The sequence below is a fragment of the Microcaecilia unicolor genome, chromosome 1 (genome assembly GCF_901765095.1).
Source record: "Microcaecilia unicolor chromosome 1, aMicUni1.1, whole genome shotgun sequence".
In the NCBI taxonomy this organism is placed as follows: domain Eukaryota; kingdom Metazoa; phylum Chordata; class Amphibia; order Gymnophiona; family Siphonopidae; genus Microcaecilia; species Microcaecilia unicolor.
In genome coordinates this window covers 346,874,678-346,896,731 of record NC_044031.1, presented here as the reverse complement: position 1 = coordinate 346,896,731, position 22,054 = coordinate 346,874,678, and the positions used below count along the sequence as shown (strand labels likewise).

Genomic DNA, 22,054 nt, shown 5'->3' with positions numbered 1-22,054 from the left:
TATATCAAAGCTAGATCTGTGGGGAACAAGACTTTCTTACTCAGGGATCTGCTAGAATCTTCAGATCTGGACTTTCTGTTTATCTCAGAAAATGGCTCACAGAAATGGATCACAGTCCGATACTGCTCCACATCTATCCATCCAGTTATGTTATTCTTTATTCTCCAAGACAAGGTAAAAAAAGGAGGTGGACTTGCTCTTATTTTTAAGAGTTTTCTCCACGTGTCTTTAGTTAATTTTGGGGTTTTTCCCTGAACTGGAATACATGCTATTCAAATTCTGTGATGATTCAAAAGAGGCAAATCAAATCTCCCTACTCCTCTTTTACCATCCTCTGGGAGCTTGATCCAAGGCAGAACCACTACTTGTAGAGATTGCTTCCTCTGCCATGTCACAATTCTCAAGGATTATCTTCCTGGGAGATTTAAACATACACTTGAAAAATAATGCAGACATCAATGTCCACAACTTCAAATAATTTCTGAAGGACTTTGAACTATCTACATTCTCCGAGGTTGCAACTCATGAAAAAGGACATATGTTAGACTTCATGATGTCCTATCCTAATAGCTTGATAAGTTCATTCTAATGGAAGCCAGTACCATGGTCTGACCATTTCCAACTGGATTTCACCATTGATATCTGTATGGCAAGCTTAACCAGACACAAGTCATCCAAACTCATCTCCACCAGAGGTAAAATCAACAAGGCCACTTTCTGGTTGTAGCAAAAAGATTCCGTCATTACCACATCTCCTACACATGGTTCGGTTAGATCCCACTGGGACACCAAGGTGAAAGCCATACTAGACAAAATTGCTCCATTTACCACTAAAAAGGTCAAGATATCCAGAAATTCACCATAGTTTACAGAGGAACTATCCAGGGCCGTGCCAACCCGGTAAGCGGGGTAAGCACCGCAGGGGGGCGCCTGCCTTCAAGGGCGCAGCGCCGGCCGCGGTGCTGCTATCCAGTTGGTATTAAAAAAATAATAATAAACCTTACCGCGTTGGCACATCGGCACCTATGCGCATGCGCTGCTACCTTGCTCGCGGACGCGGAGCACATTGCGAGTCGCCTCCTTTCCCTCTGCAAAGTCCGTCCTCCCTCTCAGTCTGAGACATCCTACCTTGCCGGAAACAGGAAGCTGCGTCAGAGGTGAGCGGGCCCAAGGAGGAGGAGGTTAGATCAGATTGTGCCCGGAAATCAGTAAAAGACACCCTACTGTGAGTGACTGGTTCCACTTTAAAAATAAAATGATTACTAAACGAACCTGCGCTGCTCCTCTGCTCTGTCATGCTTTGAACTAGAGACCTCTGTACAGCATTAACAGAACAGTGTATGATTTTAAAGTGACGTGGTAAAATTCGGTTCCCTTACTCCATTCAAATGAAACGAAGCGATGCAGTGAAAAGATGTTCTGAATATTTGCTCACATTTAAGTCTGTTGCACGGAACACAGGCTTTTAATATCGGAAGAGAGCTGGCTATTTCCTTCCTATGTAAACATCACTCAGCCACTCCACTCTACTCTAGCATTCATTATTATGACCCTGAACAGAAAACTCCACACCTAATCCAACTTTGTTGAAAGAGTTCTTTCATGTGATATCTAAATGAGAGCGACATTAAAAAATGACTTTGTTCTAAGCTCCTTTTCTGGCTGAATTCTTGCAAAGAGGAGTCTCTTTAAATAAAGCATATTCCGAGCCCTGGGGTATAGAGCAGGTGTGCAAACTCCATCCTGGGCTGTGCTAATGACTTCGAGCCCCCTTTCCCCTCTCCATGGGTCTATTAACACCTCCTGGGTCCGGGGAAAGATACTCAAACCTTTTTTTTCTCTCAGTGGTTACAAGTGGTCTGGCAGCTAAACTGCATTTATGTAAGTGTTCCCCCCCCCCCCCCCCCAATAAGTAAGTGGTGACGCAGCCTCTGTAAAATTACGCTCCCTGTAAAAAGTGACTTTTTTTAATCCTGATGTTTACTGATTCTCGTTAGGCTAATTCCTGCTTTTAGAAAAGTGGAGATGAACAAGTGAATAGGAGTTATAAGCAGGCTGTAGCTTAAAGTACTGATTCAGGAAGTCTATAGGGAAGTAACGTGAGGACGCTGAAGGAGAGAGAGAGAGAGCGAGAGAGAAAGTGGAAACGTACAGGGGAGAGCCAGGGAAATGCAAAAGAGCAGGGGAGGAGAGCCAGAGAGAGATGGGGAGAGAAAGAGGGGCCATGGAAGAGAGCAGGAGAGAGCCAGGGACATGGGAAAGAGCAGGGGAGAACAAGAAAGAAGATGCTGGATGGAAGAGGGGTACAGAGAGAGAGAGAGAGAGGGGACATGGGCAGGAGAGAGAGAGAAGCTGCTGGGGAGAAACTGGGAGAGACCCTAGCTGTCAGAGAAATGCTAAATGAAAGGAGGGAGAAAGAGGGGAAATGCTGGAAGGAGGGGGAAGAAAGAGGGAACATACTGGATGGAAGGGTAGGGAGGGAAAGAGGAAAGACACGAAGGATGGGGAGAGACAGGACATGCTGAATGGAAAAGGGTCGAGAGAGAGAACTGTCTAGAAGGAAGCAAGATAGAGGGAGACAATGGATGGAAGGAGAGGGAGACAATGGAAGGAAGGATTGGGAGAGGGTAATGGGTAGAAGGATGGAGAGAGAAAGAGGGATGACACTGGATGGAAGGGTAGGAGAGAAAGAGAGAAGGTGCTGGACATGGAATGGATGGAGGGGAGGAAAGACTGGAAGGAGATGCAAATGGATGGAGGGCAGGGAAGAGAGGAGAAATGTTGGACAAGGATGGAGGGAAGGAAAGACAAAGGAAGGAGATGCACACGGATAGAGTGGAAGGGAGAGAGGAGAAATGCTGGACATGGATGGAGGGGAGGGAAGACAGAGGAAGTACATGCACATGGATGGAGGGGAGGGAAGTGAGGAGAAATGCTAGATATGGATGGAGGGAAAATTGCTGAATTTAAGGGCTGGATCGGAACACTTTGAGTGCAGATGTTGAAACTGGAGAAAGGATGGGGACAGGGCTAAAGGTGGTAGACAGGATGCATAAGGACACAGGAGGATGGTGGACATGGTGAGAGAAAAAATATCAAATGGAACGAAGACACTGCATAAAACAGAAGACACTGAGACCAAAGCAAATAGAAAAACTAAGTAATCAGACAACAAAGGTAGAAAAAAGTATTTTATTCAGAATTTATTAACTGGAATATGTCAGCTTTTGGAAATGTGCATCTGTGATATTTTGCATGTAAGTTTCAATTTTTCTAGTATTGCTGCATGCTGAGTCTGACTTCTTGAGGTAACTTTCCAGTTCAGTATTTTGCCTTCATATCTGTTGTGTCATGTGTTTTTCATGTGTGATCAAGGTGCAGTATTGTCACGTCTGTGGCCGTGACCACCCTCAGACTTACCTTGCTCCTGGGGGTCAGCTTCCTAGCTGGCTACTGTTTCTTCTGTCTGTCCTTTCTGAGCTAGCTCTGGCTCTCTGTGCTGGCTGCATCCAGCAGCATGACACTAATTGCCTCACTATACTGCACCTGTGGGTGTTGCCTGGGTTAGCTCTCTCTCTCTCTCTGTGTGTGCTGGCTGCTTCCAGCATGACTCTAATTGCTTCACTACACTACACCTGGGTGTGGGAAGCCTCTCTGTGTTTCACTGTGCTTTCTGCCTGCTCTGTGGTTTGTGCCTGAACAGCCTCCGTAGTTACTTAGAGATTACTGCAGCTGTGTCTCTGGTGTTGAAGGGCTTTATTAATCACTTACAGACTGCAGCCTTGGCCTTTGCATCGTATAAGGTTTCTGGTATGCTAGAGTGCTCTGTGCACTGCTACATTGGTTCTGTGTGATTGCCTAGTGTTTGACTAGTTAGCTTGGGCATAGCCTTGCTTGGTAGCCTGTGTACAGCTTTACTAGTTCTTCTGTGTTTGCTCTGTGTGAGTTCCTAGTGTTTGCCTAGTTAGCTTGGGCACTGCTCTGCTTGTTAGCTTGTGTACTGCTTCTAGGTCTCCTGAGTTTAGCCTCTGGTTTTCCTCGGTGGGGTTTCCTTGGTTTCTGGAGCTTCAGCCCTATCCTTTGCCAGTTCTCCTTGTTACTGGAGCTCCAGCCCTAGTCTTGCTATTGGTTCTGACCCTTGCCTATACCTATCTACTGCTCTGCTAGCCGCCTGCCCAGAAACTCCTGCTTTGAACCTGACCACGCCTGTCTCTGCCTATTGCCTATACTCAGTTATTCTCTGCCAGCCACCTATCTCTGCCTATTGCCTGTACTCAGATCTTCTCTGCCAGCCACCTGTCTCGGACTATTGCCTGTACTCAGATCTTCTCTGCCAGCCACCTGTCTCGGACTATTGCCAGAACCCGGACATTCCCTGCCTGCCTGTCTCACGTTAGCCTAGGTACCTGGGAGCACTGCTGGATCCTGACTCCGGTTGTTCCTGTTGCTGGTTCCAGTTCTGGTTTTCCTGTAAGCCCTACCGGCTGCTCGAACCTGAGGGCTCAACCCTCGGGGAAAGGCAGCTAAGTGTAGGTGAAACCTACTCCAGTGTGTTCCGGTCCGGTGCGTTCCAGTCCCGAGTGTTCCAGTGCAGGACTCCAGTCCGGGGTTCCAGTCCAGCCTTGTCTCTTCTCTGCTCCGAAGGTGATCTTGCCTGCCACTGCCGCTCCTCGGCCGTGGTCCAAGGACTCACGTACCCAGGGTTCCCGGGGAAGAAGCCTGACAGAATGCCAAGGTCCTCGAGAACACGACAAGTATTCTGCTAGCGTATATTATTTTCAGCCCTTTTTGGGTTTTTTTTGTTTGTTTTTTTTTTTTGTTTCACTAGGTTGTGTACTGGTGTTTTAGAGCCTGGTGTAATTACAGTGCTGCCTTTCGACGCATAAGGTTGTAGCTCGTCCTTGGAATTAGTGCTGTTATGGTTTGGTAAGGTTATGAGTGTGTTTTTGCACAAGTTTGTGTATAGTGTTTTGCAGTGGAGAGATTGTGTATTGGCCTTACTGAGGTGGCACCAAAACATCAGAAAGGGTTTTAGAGCCTAAATCATGACACTCTACCTCTTGAAGGATCTACATATAGTCGTTAATAAAAGGAGCTCATTGTGAACACTTTCCACCCTAAAAGGGTGTTTTGTGGCTCTACATGAGAATTGTGATATTATGATCCCTTGTTTCATATTGTTGATGGTCTGTATTTTCCGTCTGGGTGGTATATTGGTTTATTAGGGTCTGCCCAGTGTTATGTTACAGTAAGGTTCTGAGTGTGTTTTTGCACAAAGTTGTGCATAGTGTTTTGCAGTTGAGCAATTGTGGTTAGTATATGCTTTGAGCAACCACTTTATTCTTTGACATATGATACATATCTAATATCTAAATTTAATAAAAGGTATTAATTGTGACTATTTTATTTTTACTTATTTTTTTTTCTGTGTGTTGTCAGACAATTATGGATATAAGCTCCTCCCCTGGCTCTACTAACCCCACCCCTTTTAGCCTCCCCAAACAGTTGGGCCACCGACCACCTATGGAGAAGAGAGAAAGGAGATTCCACACGGGGGGGGGGGGGGGGCAACTGATAGTCTGCAGGGGGGTGCCAGAGACCCTAGGCACGGCCCTGGAACTATCCATCCCAAAAAAGGAATATCAAAGCAATGGAGAAAGAACAAAGATACTACTGATAAATCCAAATGGAAGTCAGCCTTTTGACGCTACAAAAAGAAGGTAGCTGAATCAAAACGTCAGTACTATAGCAGCCTACAAGTCAAGATGATCTTGACAACAAAAAAACTTTTCACCTTAGTTAAAACACGAGCTTCCTCTAATAAGAGTGAACATTCACAGAAAACTTGTCCCACCACCCAAGACCTCACTGATCATTTCACCAATAAGATCCTCCAATTAAGGTCAGAACTATCTAACCAGCTTATAATTGAAAGTGATCGCCGGCCATCTTCCGACATAAATCAGGAGATGGCCGGCGATTTCTTAAAAGCGGCGAAATCGGTATAATCGAAAGCGGCATTTTTGACAGCATCGCCGCTTTCTCGTCGCTTTGCCGGCGAAAGTTCAAGGGGGCGTGTCGGTAGATTAGCGAAGGTGGGACATGGGCGGGCATGGGCGTGGCTACCAGATGGCCGGCTTTCGCCGATAATGGAAAAAAAAAAGCGGCATTAAGCAGTATTTCGCCGGCTTTACTTGGTCCTTTTATTTTCAAGACCAAGCCTCAAAAAGGTGCCCCAACTGACCAGATGACCACTGGAGGGAATGGGGGATGACCTCCCCATACTCCCCCAGTGGTCACCAATCCCCTTCCAAACTAAAAAAATAAAACTAAAAACCTTTTTTGCCAGCCTGTATGCCAGCCTCAAATGCCGTACCCATCTCCATGACAGCAGAATGTGTTGTATCCTCCAACAGCCTTTCCCTGGTTGCGATGTGGCTCTGGGGTGAGTGTGACACCTTTTCTGTTAGGTGCCCTGCAGAGAGTCACATTAGCAATGCATTGTGGTGGGTGTAGGGTACTGGGCTGTACTCCCATGGTGCTTTTCCCCCCTGCTAACTGGGTCAGAGTGTGCCCTGTTTTGTTTCCTGTTGTAGTCCATGCGGTAGTGGCCATTTTTGTAAGCCAGATTTAGTTCCCTTTCCTGTGTTACCCACATTAGAGAACATAGTTCTTACCTTGAATGGTGCTGAAAGAGGGCATTGTACACCATTGTGCCAGCTCTGACCTACTGCTAATCTTAGTACCAGGGGACTCTTTGCCAGTGGGGCACAACCTCTGATCTGCAGTTAACTGTGAGTAAACGTGGTTGTTTCAAGAAAGGACTTTTTCAGAGAGATTAGTCTTCAGGTGTGAACTGGTGTGCCAAAGTTATACAGCAGCAATAAGTCCTAGAGGCTGTATGCAGGTCCCTGGAGCAATTTTGGTGGGTGCAGTACATTTGTGGGTAGTGGGTTTGGGGGGCTCAGCTGCCAAAGTAAGGGAGCTATGCATGTGGTGGGAGCTTTTCTGAAGTCCACCGCAGTGACCCCTAGGGTGGCTGGTTGGTGTCCTGGCATGTCAGGGGGGCCAGTGCACTAAAAATGCTGGCTCCTTCCACGGCCAAATGCTTTGAATTTGGCCGGGGTTTGAGATGGCCGACATAACTTTCCATTATCGCTGAAAAACAAACCCAGCCATCTCAAACCCGGCGAACTCCACGGCATTTGGCCTGGCTAAAACGTATTATCGAAAAAAAAGATGGCCGGCCATCTTTTTCGATAATACGGTTCCGGCCAGCTGTAGCGCTACAGCCAACATAGATCGCCGGCGATCTATTTGGCCGGCGATGTTCGATTATGCGATGTTCGATTATGCCCATCTAAGTCTACTCCAACACTGGAAAATAGCCCAACCCATAGTTCAGCCTTAATCGCTCAAAACTGAGAATCTTTTCAACCACTAACAGCTGAGGATGTAAGATCAATACTGTTGAAATGCTCCTAAGCCATCCACTCCCTGGATTAATGCCCAGAACACCTACTCATATCCATCCCTTTGGAAGCAGTAAACTGATTACTCGATGGTCTCAGTGAGCTGTTACAATCTGGCTTTCTTGCTCCTGTTATGGGCAAAATTGTTCTCACTCCAGTAATGAAGGGATCTGGGCTAGACATAACTACCATCCAGTGGCAAGTATACCCCTTTTTACAAAACCATTAGAAACCTACATTAGTAAGCAACTCTCTTTTTATCTGGAAAATTTTTCTATTTTACACTGGTCATGTCAAACAACAACTATGCAAAATGACCAAGTAATTCTTCTCCAATTTGATATATTGGCAGCATTCGATGTGGTTGATCACACATTGCTACTCGAATGCCTGGATCAGATAGGACTAACAGGGACTGTGCTCAAATGGTTCTGTGAATTCCTTTCAAATCAAAGCTATTCTGTCATGCAAAACAACCAACTTTCCAACTACTGGTCTACTAACTGCGGGATCCCGCAGAGATCTCCCTTCTCACCTACCCTGTTCAACCTCTTCATGTCATCCCTTGCCTCAAGACACCTGGGACTTAATGAACTACTATTATCCTACGTGGATGACATCCTACTTCTCTTACCAGTAACAGTATCAAACAAAGATCCAACTCAGTCTGTAGTGAATGGTATGACTGCTGTTAGCACCTGGGCCCTGATCAATAAACTGAAACTGAATGCGCAAGAAACCAAGGTCCTGTGTTTCCGAAATCAGGGAGTTGAGGTCCCATCATCAATATCTTTGTCCAGTGGTCAGAGCTTTACAGTTGAATCTGAATCCAGAGTATTAGGGGTCTTGCTTAATTCTTCACTCACCTTTTCTTCCCATATTAATCAGCTATGGAAGAAAACACTATTCAAAATGAAACAGCTTTGTGTAGTCAGACCATTCTTCGACCAAAAAGCCTTTGCACTACTATTCCAAATGTTAGTCCTACCTCACGTGAATTACTGTAATGTTCTATTTTTTGGCATTAAGTGTCATTATCAGAAAAAACTGCAAATCATACAGAATACAGCTGCAAGACTAAAATACAGATTGAATAGATATACTAGTGTTTCAACTCATCTAAACAAACTGCACTGGCGTTCCATAGCAGAAAGACTCAGGGTCAAAGCTGCTTGTTTAGTTTTTCAAATCTTACAGGGCTTCACCTCTGAACTGCTGACTAAGACCGCTTTACTATGTCAGATCCAGTCTAACAGACTGAAACAACAACTAATGCAAGCATCATCATTTCAAAAGACATTTCTAAATCAGAAGATTTTTCAGCTCTCTATTCCCCGTTCTTGGAGTCAAAATATGAAACTCTCTACCCTATTCCCATCAGAACAGAAAACAGCTACCTCAACTTCAGGAAGAGGCTAAAAACCTTTCTCTTCCCAAAGACTGCTTCATAATAATCCATCATGGCTTCTACTTCCTAGTATCATCCATTATCCTGTCTTTTAATGTTTTTAGTCTCATGCATTACACCAATGATCTCTATTGTTTCTCATACCTTACACTATCTGCTTTTGTCTCACTTAGAATGTAAACCGCACTGAACCCTGGAAAGGGGATATTAGCGGTATACAAGAATTGAATTGAATTGAAACTTATCTACGCCAGAATCTGACATGTACGGATTTTATACCCCTTATTAGTAACTCTAATTTTGGGTCTGGATTGGAGGTAAGGATCTTTCTTTCACCAATGAGCATCTAAAGGGGTGGTATATGTAGCGGACCTATTACAAGATAATAGTACTTTGAAATCCAGAGCTATGGTACTACAAACTTTTGGATCCCATTGTTCGGATCCATTCTCATGTCTTCAAGCAGCTCATCATGCTTCACAATTGCTTAGGAATAAGTGTTTTCTGGGCCTTTTCCATTTGCACAATAAATTTTTCATCTCTTCAGGTAGAGTCCAGTTTTCAGTCTCCAGTCTGTATGCAGTGCTCACTCTAATAGCACCTGGTAGGAATTAAGCCCATTTAGTTCAGAAGTGGAATGCTGAGTTGGGGATGGGTATTTGAGAGGGAGATATTCTTAAATTCTTGCAATCAATATATAATTACACGCACAGAGGGGCAAAATCGAACGAAAACGTCTATCTCCATGGGCGTTTATCTCCAAGAACGGGTCCATGAAGGGGCGGACCGAACCTTATTTTCGAAAAAAATAGACGTCCATGTTTTATTCGACAATTTGTGAGCTGGGCGTTTTTGCTTTTCAGCGATAATGGAAAATGAAAGCGCCCGGCTCAAAAACGAATAAATCCAAGGCATTTGTTCATGGGAGGGGCCAGGATTCGTAGTGCACTGGTCCCCCTCACATGCCAGGACACCAACCAGACACCCTAGGGTGCACTTTTACAAAAACAAACAAAAAGGTAAAAGAGCTCCCAGGTGCATAGCACCCTTCCCTTGTGTGTTGAGCCCCCCAAATCCCCCTCAAAACCCACTGCCCACAAGTCTACACCATTACTATAGCCCTAAGGGGTGAAGGGGGGCACCTACATGTGGGTACAGTGGGCTTGGGGGGGGGGGGGTTGGACGACTAAGCATTAAGCAGCACAATTGTAACAGTTTGGGGGGGGGGCTGGGCCTGGGTCCACCTGCCTGAAGTCCACTGCACCCCCTAACAACTGCTCCAGGGACCTGCATACTGCTGCCAGGGAGGTGGGTATGACATTTGAGGGTGAAAATAAAAAGTTGTGAAACATCATTTTTTGTGGTGGGAGGGGGTTAGTGACCACTGGGGGAGTCAGGGGAGGTCATCCCCGATTCCCTCTGGTGGTAATCTGGTCATTTAGGGCACTTTTTAGGGCCCTATTCGTGAAAAAACAGGGTCCAGGAAAAGTGCCCTAAATTCTAGCTACAAGCGCATACTTTTTTTCCATTATCGGCGAAAGGCGCCCATCTCTGTTCGGGTGATAACCATGCCTCAGTCCCGCCTTCACCACCTCCGACACGCCCCCGTCAACTTTGTACGCTTCCGCGATGGAGTGCAGTTGAAAACGTCCAAGTTTGGCTTTCGATTATACCGTGTTATTCGTTTTTGTGAGATAAATGTCCATCTCCCGATTTAGGTCGGAACCTGGGCGTTTTTCTCGTTCGATTATAAGCAGGATTGTGTCTTCCATAGGGAATGCCAATATAGGATCATAACTAGATCATACTTCTTTTCAAAACAAGCCTTTTATGCAGGGTGTCTTTCTTCTGGGACATGTCTTAAATGTGGGTTTGCAGATTCCACACCCTCCCATGCTTTGTTGACTTGACTCCCTATCAGACAGTTCTGGCTTATTTTGATTGGGTACTGGGAGCAGTTACTCCAAAGATCTGTTACTCCCTCACTGAAGGGTATTCTTTTTGGGCATGTGGAGAGTTGTGGGTTACTTCTGTGGAAAGAGCGTTTGCTTATCTATAAATCTAGCGTGGTGGAAAAAAATATATTTTACAGCATTGGACCTTGAGTTCTCCACCCATTTTTTGGCACTGGAGGAATTTATTTTATTTATTTATTAATTAATATAAGAGGAATTAGAAAGTAAGGTGACTAATTTAAAGAAAGGTGCACACTTTATTGGTCATGGGGGCTCAGGATGCATGAAACAGAGATTTTGTGCTATTTGGGAACCTTATGTACAATCTTTATCATCACCAGCACATAGCCTTATTTTGAATGAGTTGTCATTGTAAACTGATTGTACTTTGGGGGGCTAGAGGGGTATTCTGGATTCATTTAATGTATTTGTAATGTTAATGTTTGTAGGGCGTTATAAGAGTCCAAGCTCCCTACAGATTATATGATCTTCTCAGTTTGTTATGGAGTTGTGTTTGGTTATTTTCTATGAAAATGTTAATAAACAGAGTTAAACTGAAAGTAGTACCATATAACTTCCTTGAGTGTCCCCTAGTCTTTGTACTTTTTGAAAGAATAAAAAATTGATTTATGTTTACCCATTCTACACCTCTCATTGTTTTGTAGACCTTTGTCATATCCCCCCCCCCCCCCCCCCCCCGCCATCTGTTTTACAAGCTGAAGAGTCCTAGCCTCTTAAGCCTTTCCTCTTATGAGAGGAGTTTCATCCTCTTAATCATTTTGGCTGCCCTTATTTGAACCCTTTCTAACACCCCTTCCCCACCATTTACTAAGCCACACTAGCAACTACCAGTGTGCTAATGCCGAGAGAGCCCATTCAGATATGGAGAGCAGAATTGCACACAGTTCTCAAGGTGTGGTGATACCATGGAGCGCTACAGAGGCATTATAATATTCTTGGTCTCCTCCCTTAATGTAGTAATTGACACCTTGGTAAAAGATAAGTTGAAGGTTTCTTTAAAGTTGGAACACCTTGAGAATTATAATAGACGTTTAAACCTACGGATATTGAATTTTCCTGTTACAAGTGGAATTGCTCCGATTGATTTCCTAAAAAAATACCTTCTAGAAGTTCTTGCTTATCCTCAATCGGCCATTCCACCGATTAATAACATTTATTATTTGCCTGAATCCAAACAACCCAAGGTGAATCCAACAGTAAATAATCAGCCTTCTGAATTGAACTTGCAAGACATATCAGCCTTCCTGGAAGAGTCTTTATCAGAAGTGCCTACCCGAAGGACGCTTTTGGTATCATTCGTCTTCGAGCAAGATGCGAAGGCGCTACTTAGACTCTATTTTAAGAATTCAAATAGAACTTTTTGCGGACAAAAAATCTGGATTTTTCCAGATGTGATAAGGTCTACACAAGATCGTAGGAAAGCTTTTCTAGTTTATAGAGAGGAGATTAAAACAATGGGCGCTACATTTATGTTATCTTATCCATGCAAATGCTGTATTAAATATCTGGGAAATAAATACATCTTTTTTGAGCCAGACCAGCTTAAAGCATTTATAGATAGCAAGAAATTGACCAGATAGAATTTGTGATGTATTAAGTAAAAGTATAATAAATAGGGGTTTTTTTGAGCCAGGCCATTTACATATGTAACAATGCCTTATTTCTCCTTAAATAGTTTTCTCCTTCCCCCACTCACGATTGTGGTCTAAGAAAGCAATTTATATTTTCTTATTGTTTTAAAATATTTCTTGAGAATGCAAATTAGTGAAGTTGGGAATATTTTCTTTTGTATATTAGGAATAATGCAATCTTTGTAATTATACTGCTGGGTTACCGATTTATAAGTGTCTATCTTGTAAACTTGAAAATTTAATAAAGAAATTTAACATAATATTCTTGGTCATATTTTCTATTTCTTTCCTAATAATTTCAGCATTCTGTTTTCTTTTTTGGCAGCCGCCTTCGCACACTGGGCAGAGGATTTCAACATATTGTCCACAATGATACCTAGGTCTTTTTCTTGGGTGTTGACTTCTAGGGTGGAACCTAGCATCAAATATCTGTGATTTGGATTTTTCTTCCCAATGTGCATCACTTTGTACTTGTTCACATTAAATCCTGCCATTTGGACACCCAGCCTTTCAATTTCCTAAGGTCTTCCTGAAATTTTTCACAATCCGCATGCATTTTAACAACTTTGAATAGCAAATTTAATCACTTCACTCGTCGTTGCCATTTTCAGATCATTAATAAATATGTCAAATAGCTCCAGTCCTAGTTCAGATCCCTGGGGCACTCCACTATTCACCCTCCTCCATTAAGAGAATTGGCCATTTAACCCTACCTTCTGTTTTCTATTCATCAACCAATTCCTAATCCACAACAAAATATTGCCTCCTATACCATGGATTTTTAATTTTCTCAGAAGTCTCTCAAGAGGGACTTTGTCAAAAACTCTCTGAAAATCTAAAAAAAACTACATCAACTGGCTCACCTTTATCTACATGTTTATTCATACATTCAAAGCAGAAGTATACACATAATTTCATTTTTTTAAATTTTTTGCACCAATAGAAGCAAATAGATATGTATACAATTTGTTTCCACAGAGTTATAAACCCCCTGATATTCAGCCAGCAGCGGACAGTGCTTTGACTGCCCTCTGCTGGTGTTCAACCTGGATATTCAGTGCTAGGCTGTTTCTGGCTTCGGTGTTGAATATGCGGGTTTTTTAGTGCCAGTTCGCGAATGACTGGTGAAGTTGATATTCAGACTTAATTGGCCATGGCTTAGTAGACAAAGATAGACCTGCTTTTTATGTGGATTTATTTGGCCGCTAAATATGGCTGGTTAAGTACCAAATATCAGGACTTAACCAGTCATGCCCCCAACATTGCCGGAGCTAACTGTGCATTTTCAGCTGTTATAACCAGTTAAATGTCGCTGAAAATGAACGGTTATCCACCAAGACACGAGTTAACCGGTTGGCGGCTGTTCCCAGCCAATTAACTTGTGCTGAATAACAGTCCCAAAATGACCTATTATAGCTGTATTTTTTCTCATATTTAAGAACTTCACTGGTGCTGTGGTTAGCTGTATGGTCAATACAATGAGCACTCTTTAAAAAATTGTTACATATGGGTTTTTTTTTTTACGGTTTTTGTTTTTTTATTAGGAAAAGGTTAACATCATTTGTGCTATTTGCCTTGATGCTAATTCTTCCACTTCATTTCAGGCAGAAAATAAAGATCACCCAGGAGAATGCTGGAACATTCCCTCTACCACTTACACAGTTCTAATGAGGTGTCTTCGGGAAGGGGTAAGACTCATTTTGCCCTCAATAAAAATTCTTCCATATAATAACCCTTCAGGTATTGTGAGAGGATTGTAACTTGCAGTGGTGCAATATCCTGTAACTAATAACCAAATCTATGAGTGAAACTTCTCAGAATAAAAAAACCCAAACCTTGACTATTTTATATGTTGTGAGCTGGTCACCCTTCCAGGACCTGGCCAGGGCTGACCCTGCTTAGCTTCCTTCACACACAGTCACGGTTGGGCTCTACGCTTCTCAGTAATTCACCAGGCCTCTGCCACAAACACAGGAGAGTTCTCTGCCTCCTCTTCACCTTCCACAAATGTTCACCAACACCAGGCTTCTTATAACTAAAGGTTTTATTAGTTGTCATTTAACATAATCTTCGTGGCTTATTCCTTCTTTAACTTAAACATTTCTTCTTCAATTCAAACATTTCTTCTTTAACTCATCCATAACCCAAAAAGGCATTTACTCAGAGTCTTCTAATTAAACCCTTTTCAGACTTAAAGCAGTTCCTCAAACTTTCACAGTTCAAACAGCCAAACAAAAGCATTTACTTTTCTTTCTCAGAGGGCAGTGCAGCTGGCACCATTTCAGCAGAGAGCTTCAAAAGTCCACAGAGTTCAGCCAGAACCTTCAAGGGGATCCTCTTCCTCCAGCTGCCAGGTCTTCAGCTCCTCCCCCTCTCTTTCACCACTCAGGCAGGTATAAGGTGGTTAATTAGCTTCTCCGCACTTTAGGCTCTTCCCCCTAATTCCAGGCAGGACCCAGCCCATAGCCACTTACACCTGTTTCCAGCCCAGGACTCTCCTTGGTCCTAGCAACCTTCACCTGGACATTCCCCCACTGGCTCCCTCTAGTGACTCATCCTGGGCATTTCCCCCCATTTCTATGGGAACAGCGCCACCTAGTGGCCTACCCAGGATAGGACAGCCCCTTATTCTTCACAATATTCATATCTATCTATCTATTCGCCTCGCTAGGATGAGCAGGTAGATGCAGAAATGATAAAAGAAATCAGAGACGCAAACAAAATGGGCAATGTGATAATAATGGGTGACTTCAATTATCCAAATATAGACTGGGTAAATGTAACATCGGGACACGCTAGAGAGGTACAATTCTTTAATGAAATCAAGGACAGCTTTATGGAACAGCTGGTGCAGGAGCCGACGAGAGAAGGAAAAATTCTAGACTTGGTCCTTAGTGGAGCGCATGATCTGGTGAGGGACGTTATGGTACTGGGGCCGCTTGATAACAGTGTTCATAATATGATCAGTTTTAATATCAACCTTGAAGTAACTATACACAGGAAGTCAAATACGTTAGGGTTTAACTTTTAAAAAGGAGACTATGATAAAATGAGAAGAACGGTGGAAAAAAACTGAGAGGGTAAAAACTGTACAACAGGCATGGACGCTGTTCAAAAATACCATCCTGGAGGCCCAGGCCAAACATATTCCACTAATTAGAAAAGAAAGACGGAACTCCAAAAGACAGCCGGCCTGGTTGAAAAGTGAGGCGAAGGAAGCTATTAGGGCTAAAAGAAATGCCTTCAGAAAATGGAAGAAGGAACCGTCCGAAAATAACAAGAAGCAGCATAAGGAGTGTCAAAGCAAATGCAAGGCGCAGATAAAGAAGGCCAAGAGGGATTACGAAAAAAAGATAGCATTAGAGGCAAAAAAAAACATAGTAAAACTTTTTTTTGGTATATTAAAAGCAGGAAGCCAGCAAAAGAATCGGTTGGGCCGCTGGATGAACGAGGGGTAAAAGGGGCGATCAAGGAAGAGAAAGACGTAGCGGAGAGATTGAATGAATTCTTTGCTTTGGTCTTCACCGAGGAAGCTTTGGGTGGGATACCGGTGTCGGAAATGATATTTCAAGTGGATGAGTCGGAGAAACTTACTGACTTCACGGTAAACCTGGAGGACGTAATGGGGCAGTTCAGCAAACTGAAGAGTAGCAAATCTCCTGGACCGGATGGTATTCATCCTAGAGTACTGATAGAACTGAAAACTGAGCTTGCGGAGCTACTGCTAGTGATATGCAATTTATCCTTAAAATCGAGCGTGGTACCGGAAGATTGGAGGGTGGCCAATGTAACGCTGATTTTTAAAAAAGGTTCCAGGGGAGATCTGGGAAATTATAGACGGGTGAGTCTGACGTCGGTGCTGGGGAAAATGGGTAGAGGCTATTATTAAAAACAAAATTACAGAGCACATCCAAGGACATGGATTACTGAGACCGAGTCAGCATAGCTTTTGTGTGGGGAAATCTTGCCTGACCAATTTACTTCAATTCTTTGAAGGAGCAGGGCTTTTTTTGAGAGGGGGTACTTGGGGGTACTGAGTACCGGCACCTTTTTCATTGTCTGCTAAAATGTACCCATGGATTGCAAGTTTTAATGAAAAAGCTCAGGCTCTATACACCAATTCTTCCTTGTCATAGATTCTGTGACTGGTTGCAGGGGCCCTGGCTATTGTGGGGTGGGTCCTTCAGTGATCATCCCACCTCTGAAGGGTGGCCTAGCATTTGAGTACCGGCACCTTTTTTGCTAGAGAAAATGCACTGTGAAGGAGTAAACAAACATGTGAAAGTTTTGTTCCAGCTTTCATAGGGTTCCCAAGGTCACAGACCACCAGGCGGGTTTGATTTTCCGTTTTAAATGCACATGACAATCTTCATAAAGACTCACTGTTGCGAACATCCCCAATGAAGTCTGCCTAGGGCCCTGTTTATTAAGATGCGCTAGCGTAATTAGTGCATGCTAAATGCTAGAGACACCCATATATTTCTAAGGGTGTTTCTATCGTTAGTTTGTGCTAATTTTTAGCATACACTAAAAACGCTAGTGTGTCTATAGTGCGGCTTAGTAAACAAGGCCCGTAGTTTTTAACATTACGTAGATTAAAATACAAATATAATAACCAGATTTTCAAAACTGCACATTCAAGGAAAGCAAGCCCCCAAACTTAATTTTTGTGCTTTTGAGCTGGTTTTAAATGCCAGAGAAGTGAGCACAATTTAGATTCCAATTACTACTCCAAACCTCATTTCCAAATGAGCGTTAGCTGACAGTTATATGTACTTTGAAGCAGATAGAGAATCCAACAGAGAATTTTTTTGAAGTATATATGCTTTTTCTTTTGAAAATAGGAAATGGATAAGCTTAAAGGGTACATCCAGAACACACACTGTCAAATCTGTGCATGCTTCGGATCTATATACATATATGTAGCAGGTCTTATAGATCAGCTTTTTGCACATGTAAATAGTGCCTAACCCTTTTAAAATCATCTCTAATACATGGTTTATGAAAAATATAGCAACCGCCAATCACTACCTAAACAGTTTACATAGTAAAATAAAGCTAGTGTCAGCATATGAAGAGTAATTAAACAGGCCACCTAGTCTGTGGGTCAGAAAGATGCATACGATATGCCTGTTTTATAAAGGGAACTTATACATCTTACAGCTTTTAATTACTCCCTGTGAAAGACATGCTCAGACCTTCATGCAGATCTCCCAATCAGATTTAAGTGACTTGGTAAATCACTGCTTTGTTCCTAGGAATGCCCCTATTAATTCTGGTAAAGGTACATACAGATAGACTCAAGCGATTCCAAGTCACGTGCTTCTCTAGAGTCAGGAGTTGTCCTGGAGGACTGAAGAAGAGTAGCACCATCAGTAGTCCTCTCCCTCCTAACACCTCTAACACCACCACCACCATCACCCTTCCGCACCTCCTCCTTGTTTACTGGGGAGTTCCCTAGTACTTTAGTGGGAAGCAGGTTTGCTCCTACTGTCAAGTGCCCAGCATCATAATGGCAACTTGAACGTCTATCTGTATTGTAAAAGATTTTCTGTTACATAATTAAAGGAAGTGAGAAATATGTTTAATGTAAAGCATGTAACACTTTTTTTTTTTAGGAGGAGCCAGTAATTCATCATATGACTGCAAAGATTGTTGAAAATGTCTGCACTACTATCTCCTTTCATGTACAAGGCTTCATTACAGGAGAGATTGGACCAGCGCTGTGGTATATTTTTACACATTCAACTATAGATGCCCTCAGAATAACTGCTATATCGGTAAGGATTTTTCAGAATCTTACAACATAGCATTTTTTGGAATTTTTTTTTTAAATAGCCTTTTATTATTAACCAAGCATTATACAATCCAACCAAAACAGAAACAAAATTCGCTTGTACAAGCAATCATCCCCATCCCCAACTGTATAAATTTCCTCCCCCTCCCCCCTACACCAGTGGTGGCTGATCCTGCTCTATAGATTGTTCGTATAGCGTCCATATTTTTGTGAAGGTCTGCATAGTCCCTCTTCGTTTTGCCATTAGCTTTGACATCTGGTAAAGGAAATCCACTTTCTGAGTCACCACCTGCATTTCTGGCAATTCCACCTGTTTCCATGCTCTGGCCAAGGCGATTTTAGCTGCTACAAAGTATTGGCTCGCCAGCCTATGGTGCCAGCTAGGTACCAATGCCGGCCTAAAGTGTAGCAGGCAGTGTTCTGCGTCCCCTGGGTATGGTTTTTGGATTACTTTATTGACCAGCTCTACCACCTTAGTCCAATATGTTCGTGCTTTCGTACATTCCCACCATATATGGATAAATGTGCCTCTATGGCCACACTCCCGCCAACATTGTCCTGACACTCCTGGGTACATTTTCTGCAATTTGGCTGGAGTATAGTACCACCAATATAGCATTTTAAACCCATTTTCATTTACAGATTGTGCTACAGGTACTTTAAGCAAATACTTATAGTTCCTCCTCCATACTTCTTTAGGATAAGAATGTTGTAACGACCCTTCCCATCTCGCATGATATATTATCTGGGGGTCTGTGCGGCCTAACAGCGCTAAATAGATATGCGTTATACTCCCCTTACCACCCCCTCTGCACATAGCTAATTCCAGGGCTGTATCAGCTAATTCCAGTTCATCCTGTGCTCTCCTCTTAATAAAGTTGCGGAGGCAACAATAATAGGTTAAGTCCCTCTCCGCTAGTCCATATTCCTCCTGTAGGTCAGCAAAGCTAGCCCACTCTCCGTTGTTCCATATTTGTCCCAATGTACGCAAGCCCACTTTGGCCCAGGTGTCAAATACTGTTTCTGACCTTCCCAATGGGAATCCCGTCGCCCATCTAATTGCTGTTTGCCGATAATAGGTCCTCTCAGGGAACATAAGTTTCCTAATTTGATACCATGTCGTGAGAGGGTGTTTCAAAGCTAGAGGCATCTTTTTTAGTATATGTGCTAGCTCTTCCCCTGGTATCCATAGTAGGTCCTCAATCTCATGCCTACCCAACCACGCCCATTCCCAGTGCAACCATTTCTTTGAGGCTCCTGGGGTCCTTTCCACCAGTACCCGAAGCTGGGCCGCTTGATAATAAAGAAAAAAATTAAGGACTCCCATTCCTCCTCGCTCATAAGTTTGATACATCATCGTTTGGCGCACCCTCAGTGGGCGTTTCCTCCATATGTACGCAAACATTTTGCGATTTAATGTTCCAAAAAAGGAGGCCGGGATTGGGATAGGCAGCGCTAGGAAGAGATAGAGTACCTTAGGAAGCATCATCATCTTGATAGCAAGGATGGGTCCCTTCCAAGATATATTAAAACCTTCCCAGCCATCAAGCTCCTTAAAAAGCTCTTCTATTTTATGAGGAAAATTTGCGAGAAAAAGGTCTTCTACCTTTGGTGTGATCTGTATGCCCAGGTATCTAATAGATTTCTGCGCCCAGACAAACGGGAAGGCTGCTCTGAGGCCCGGCAGGTTTCCCGATGCTACTGTCAGATTAAGAAACACTGATTTAGTTAAATTAGGTTTAAACCCAGCCAATTGCCCATAGTATGTCATATGTTCTATAACCCGTTTTACTGAGAGCTCAGGTTGCGCTAAAGTGAGCAAAATATCGTCAGCGAATAGCATAAGTTTATGTTCCTGCCACCTTCTCACTATCCCCCGTACCTCTCTATCCTTCCTCAACAGGCAGGCCAATGGCTCCAAATATAGGGCAAAAAGGAGCGGGGATACCGCACATCCCTGCCTGGTTCCCCGCCCAAGTTTGAACGTTTTAGTGTATGATCCATTAATTTTTAGTGTGGCTAGGGGGTCTTTATATGGGAGCTGAAGCCAAGCTAGGTATCTCCCAGCAATCCCTACTCGCCGTAGCAGCTCAAATAGAAATGTCCAATCCACGCGATCAAACGCTTTCTCGGCATCAATTGATAGCAATAGAGCCGGCGTTTGATCGTCCCTTACTTGTTGTATAACATGGATCAGACAACGTATATTATCGAATGTTTGACGCCCATTTATAAATCCCGCCTGATCTGCATGGACTAAACCCGGCATTCATTCCTGCAATCTACGGGCCAGGATTTTCGTAAAAATCTTGTAATCCACATTGAGGAGTGATATCGGCCTGTATGAGCTACATAGCTGGGGATTTTTCCCTGGTTTTGCTATTAAAGTCACCCCCGCTAGTCTCCACGAGAGAGGGAGTTCTTGGGCATCCTCCAACACATGAAATAATCGTAATAGCACCGGACCCAGGTGTTTAGCGAACATAGAATTTTGTAGGGAATCCATCAAGGCCCGGGGCTTTACCATTGGCAAGATCCCCAATTGCCTAGTTGACATCCTCAAGCGTTATGGGGGCAGATAGGGCTTCAGATTCTCTAAGCATCAACTGGGGGATATCCACTCCCTGCAGGTATTGCCCAATTTCTGCTACCTCTGACATCTGTTCTGTCGCATAGAGTGTCTTATAATAATCCAAAAAAGTGTCTTGTACTTGCTCATTCTGAGTGACAAATTCTCCTGCTAAATTCTGAACGCCCCCGATATAGTTACGTTGGGCCTGTTTTTTGAGCTTGTTGGCCAGCAAACGCCCTGCCTTGTCCCCAACTTCAAATTGTTCCTGCTGCACCTGTTGTAATTGTGCAGCAAAATCTGCTAGCTGAATTTCGTTTAGTTTTAATCTCAGCTGATGTATTTTCTCCAGCCCTTTAACGTCCGCTGGCCTCTCTTTATGCTCCTGCTCTAATCTCCAAAGTTCCTCCCTAAGGTTGGCCTCCTGTGCTGTGCGATCTTTAATCAATTGCCCACGGAGTACAGCTTTAAGTCCCTCCCATAGACTGGCCGGATGGACCCCTTCCACATCATTAAATTCGAGATACTCTACAATATATTTTTCTATCACTGGGATATTTTTCATTTCATGAAGGATAGCCTCATCTAATCTCCAATATCTGGGGCCTATCACTTTAGTGCCAGCTCTAAACACCAGTACCACTGGCGAGTGATCAGACCACGTACGTGGTTCGATAGATATCTCCTGTATTTTATTTGCCAGCAGCCCATCACCCAACCATCCATCTATTCTAGAATAAGAGTGGTATTTGGAGGAATAATATGTATAATCTTTCCTTGATCCCTGATTAATTCTCCATAGATCTAGCAATCCCCAGTGGGCCATAAAGCTTTTAAGCAATTTCCTATCTGCTTTGGCATAAGTAGCCTGTCCTGTGGAATTATCTAGTGGTGGGTATATTGTTATATTAAAGTCTCCCCCTATCAGTAAATAACCTTGTTGATGTCGCTGCAGGACCTATTCTATCCGCTCCATGTAAGGGCCTTGTCCCTGATTAGGGGCATATACATTAAGAATAGTATATTGAACATTATATAAGGAGACCATCATCAGTAAATACCTACCCTCTACATCATGCACAGTTTTCACTACCTGCCAAGGGTGGGCCCCGGATAGCGCTATCACCACCCCTCTTTTTTTAGGGGTGGCTGTACAAGAGGAAAAATACATTATAGGAAATCGCTTATGAGATACCAACTT

The 22,054-nt window shown here is 43.4% G+C and overlaps 1 protein-coding gene across 1 annotated transcript in view; it reads left to right on the top strand.

Moving 5' to 3' along the window:
• ULK4 (unc-51 like kinase 4) overlaps positions 1–22,054 on the top strand; it is a gene marked incomplete in the record, with an annotated part of 1,752,451 nt that overhangs the window by 752,407 nt on the left and 977,990 nt on the right. Inside the window, 2 exon segments of the mRNA XM_030209369.1 lie at positions 14,092–14,175; positions 18,106–18,267. Of these exon segments, the coding sequence (XP_030065229.1) occupies positions 14,092–14,175; positions 18,106–18,267 (246 nt within the window).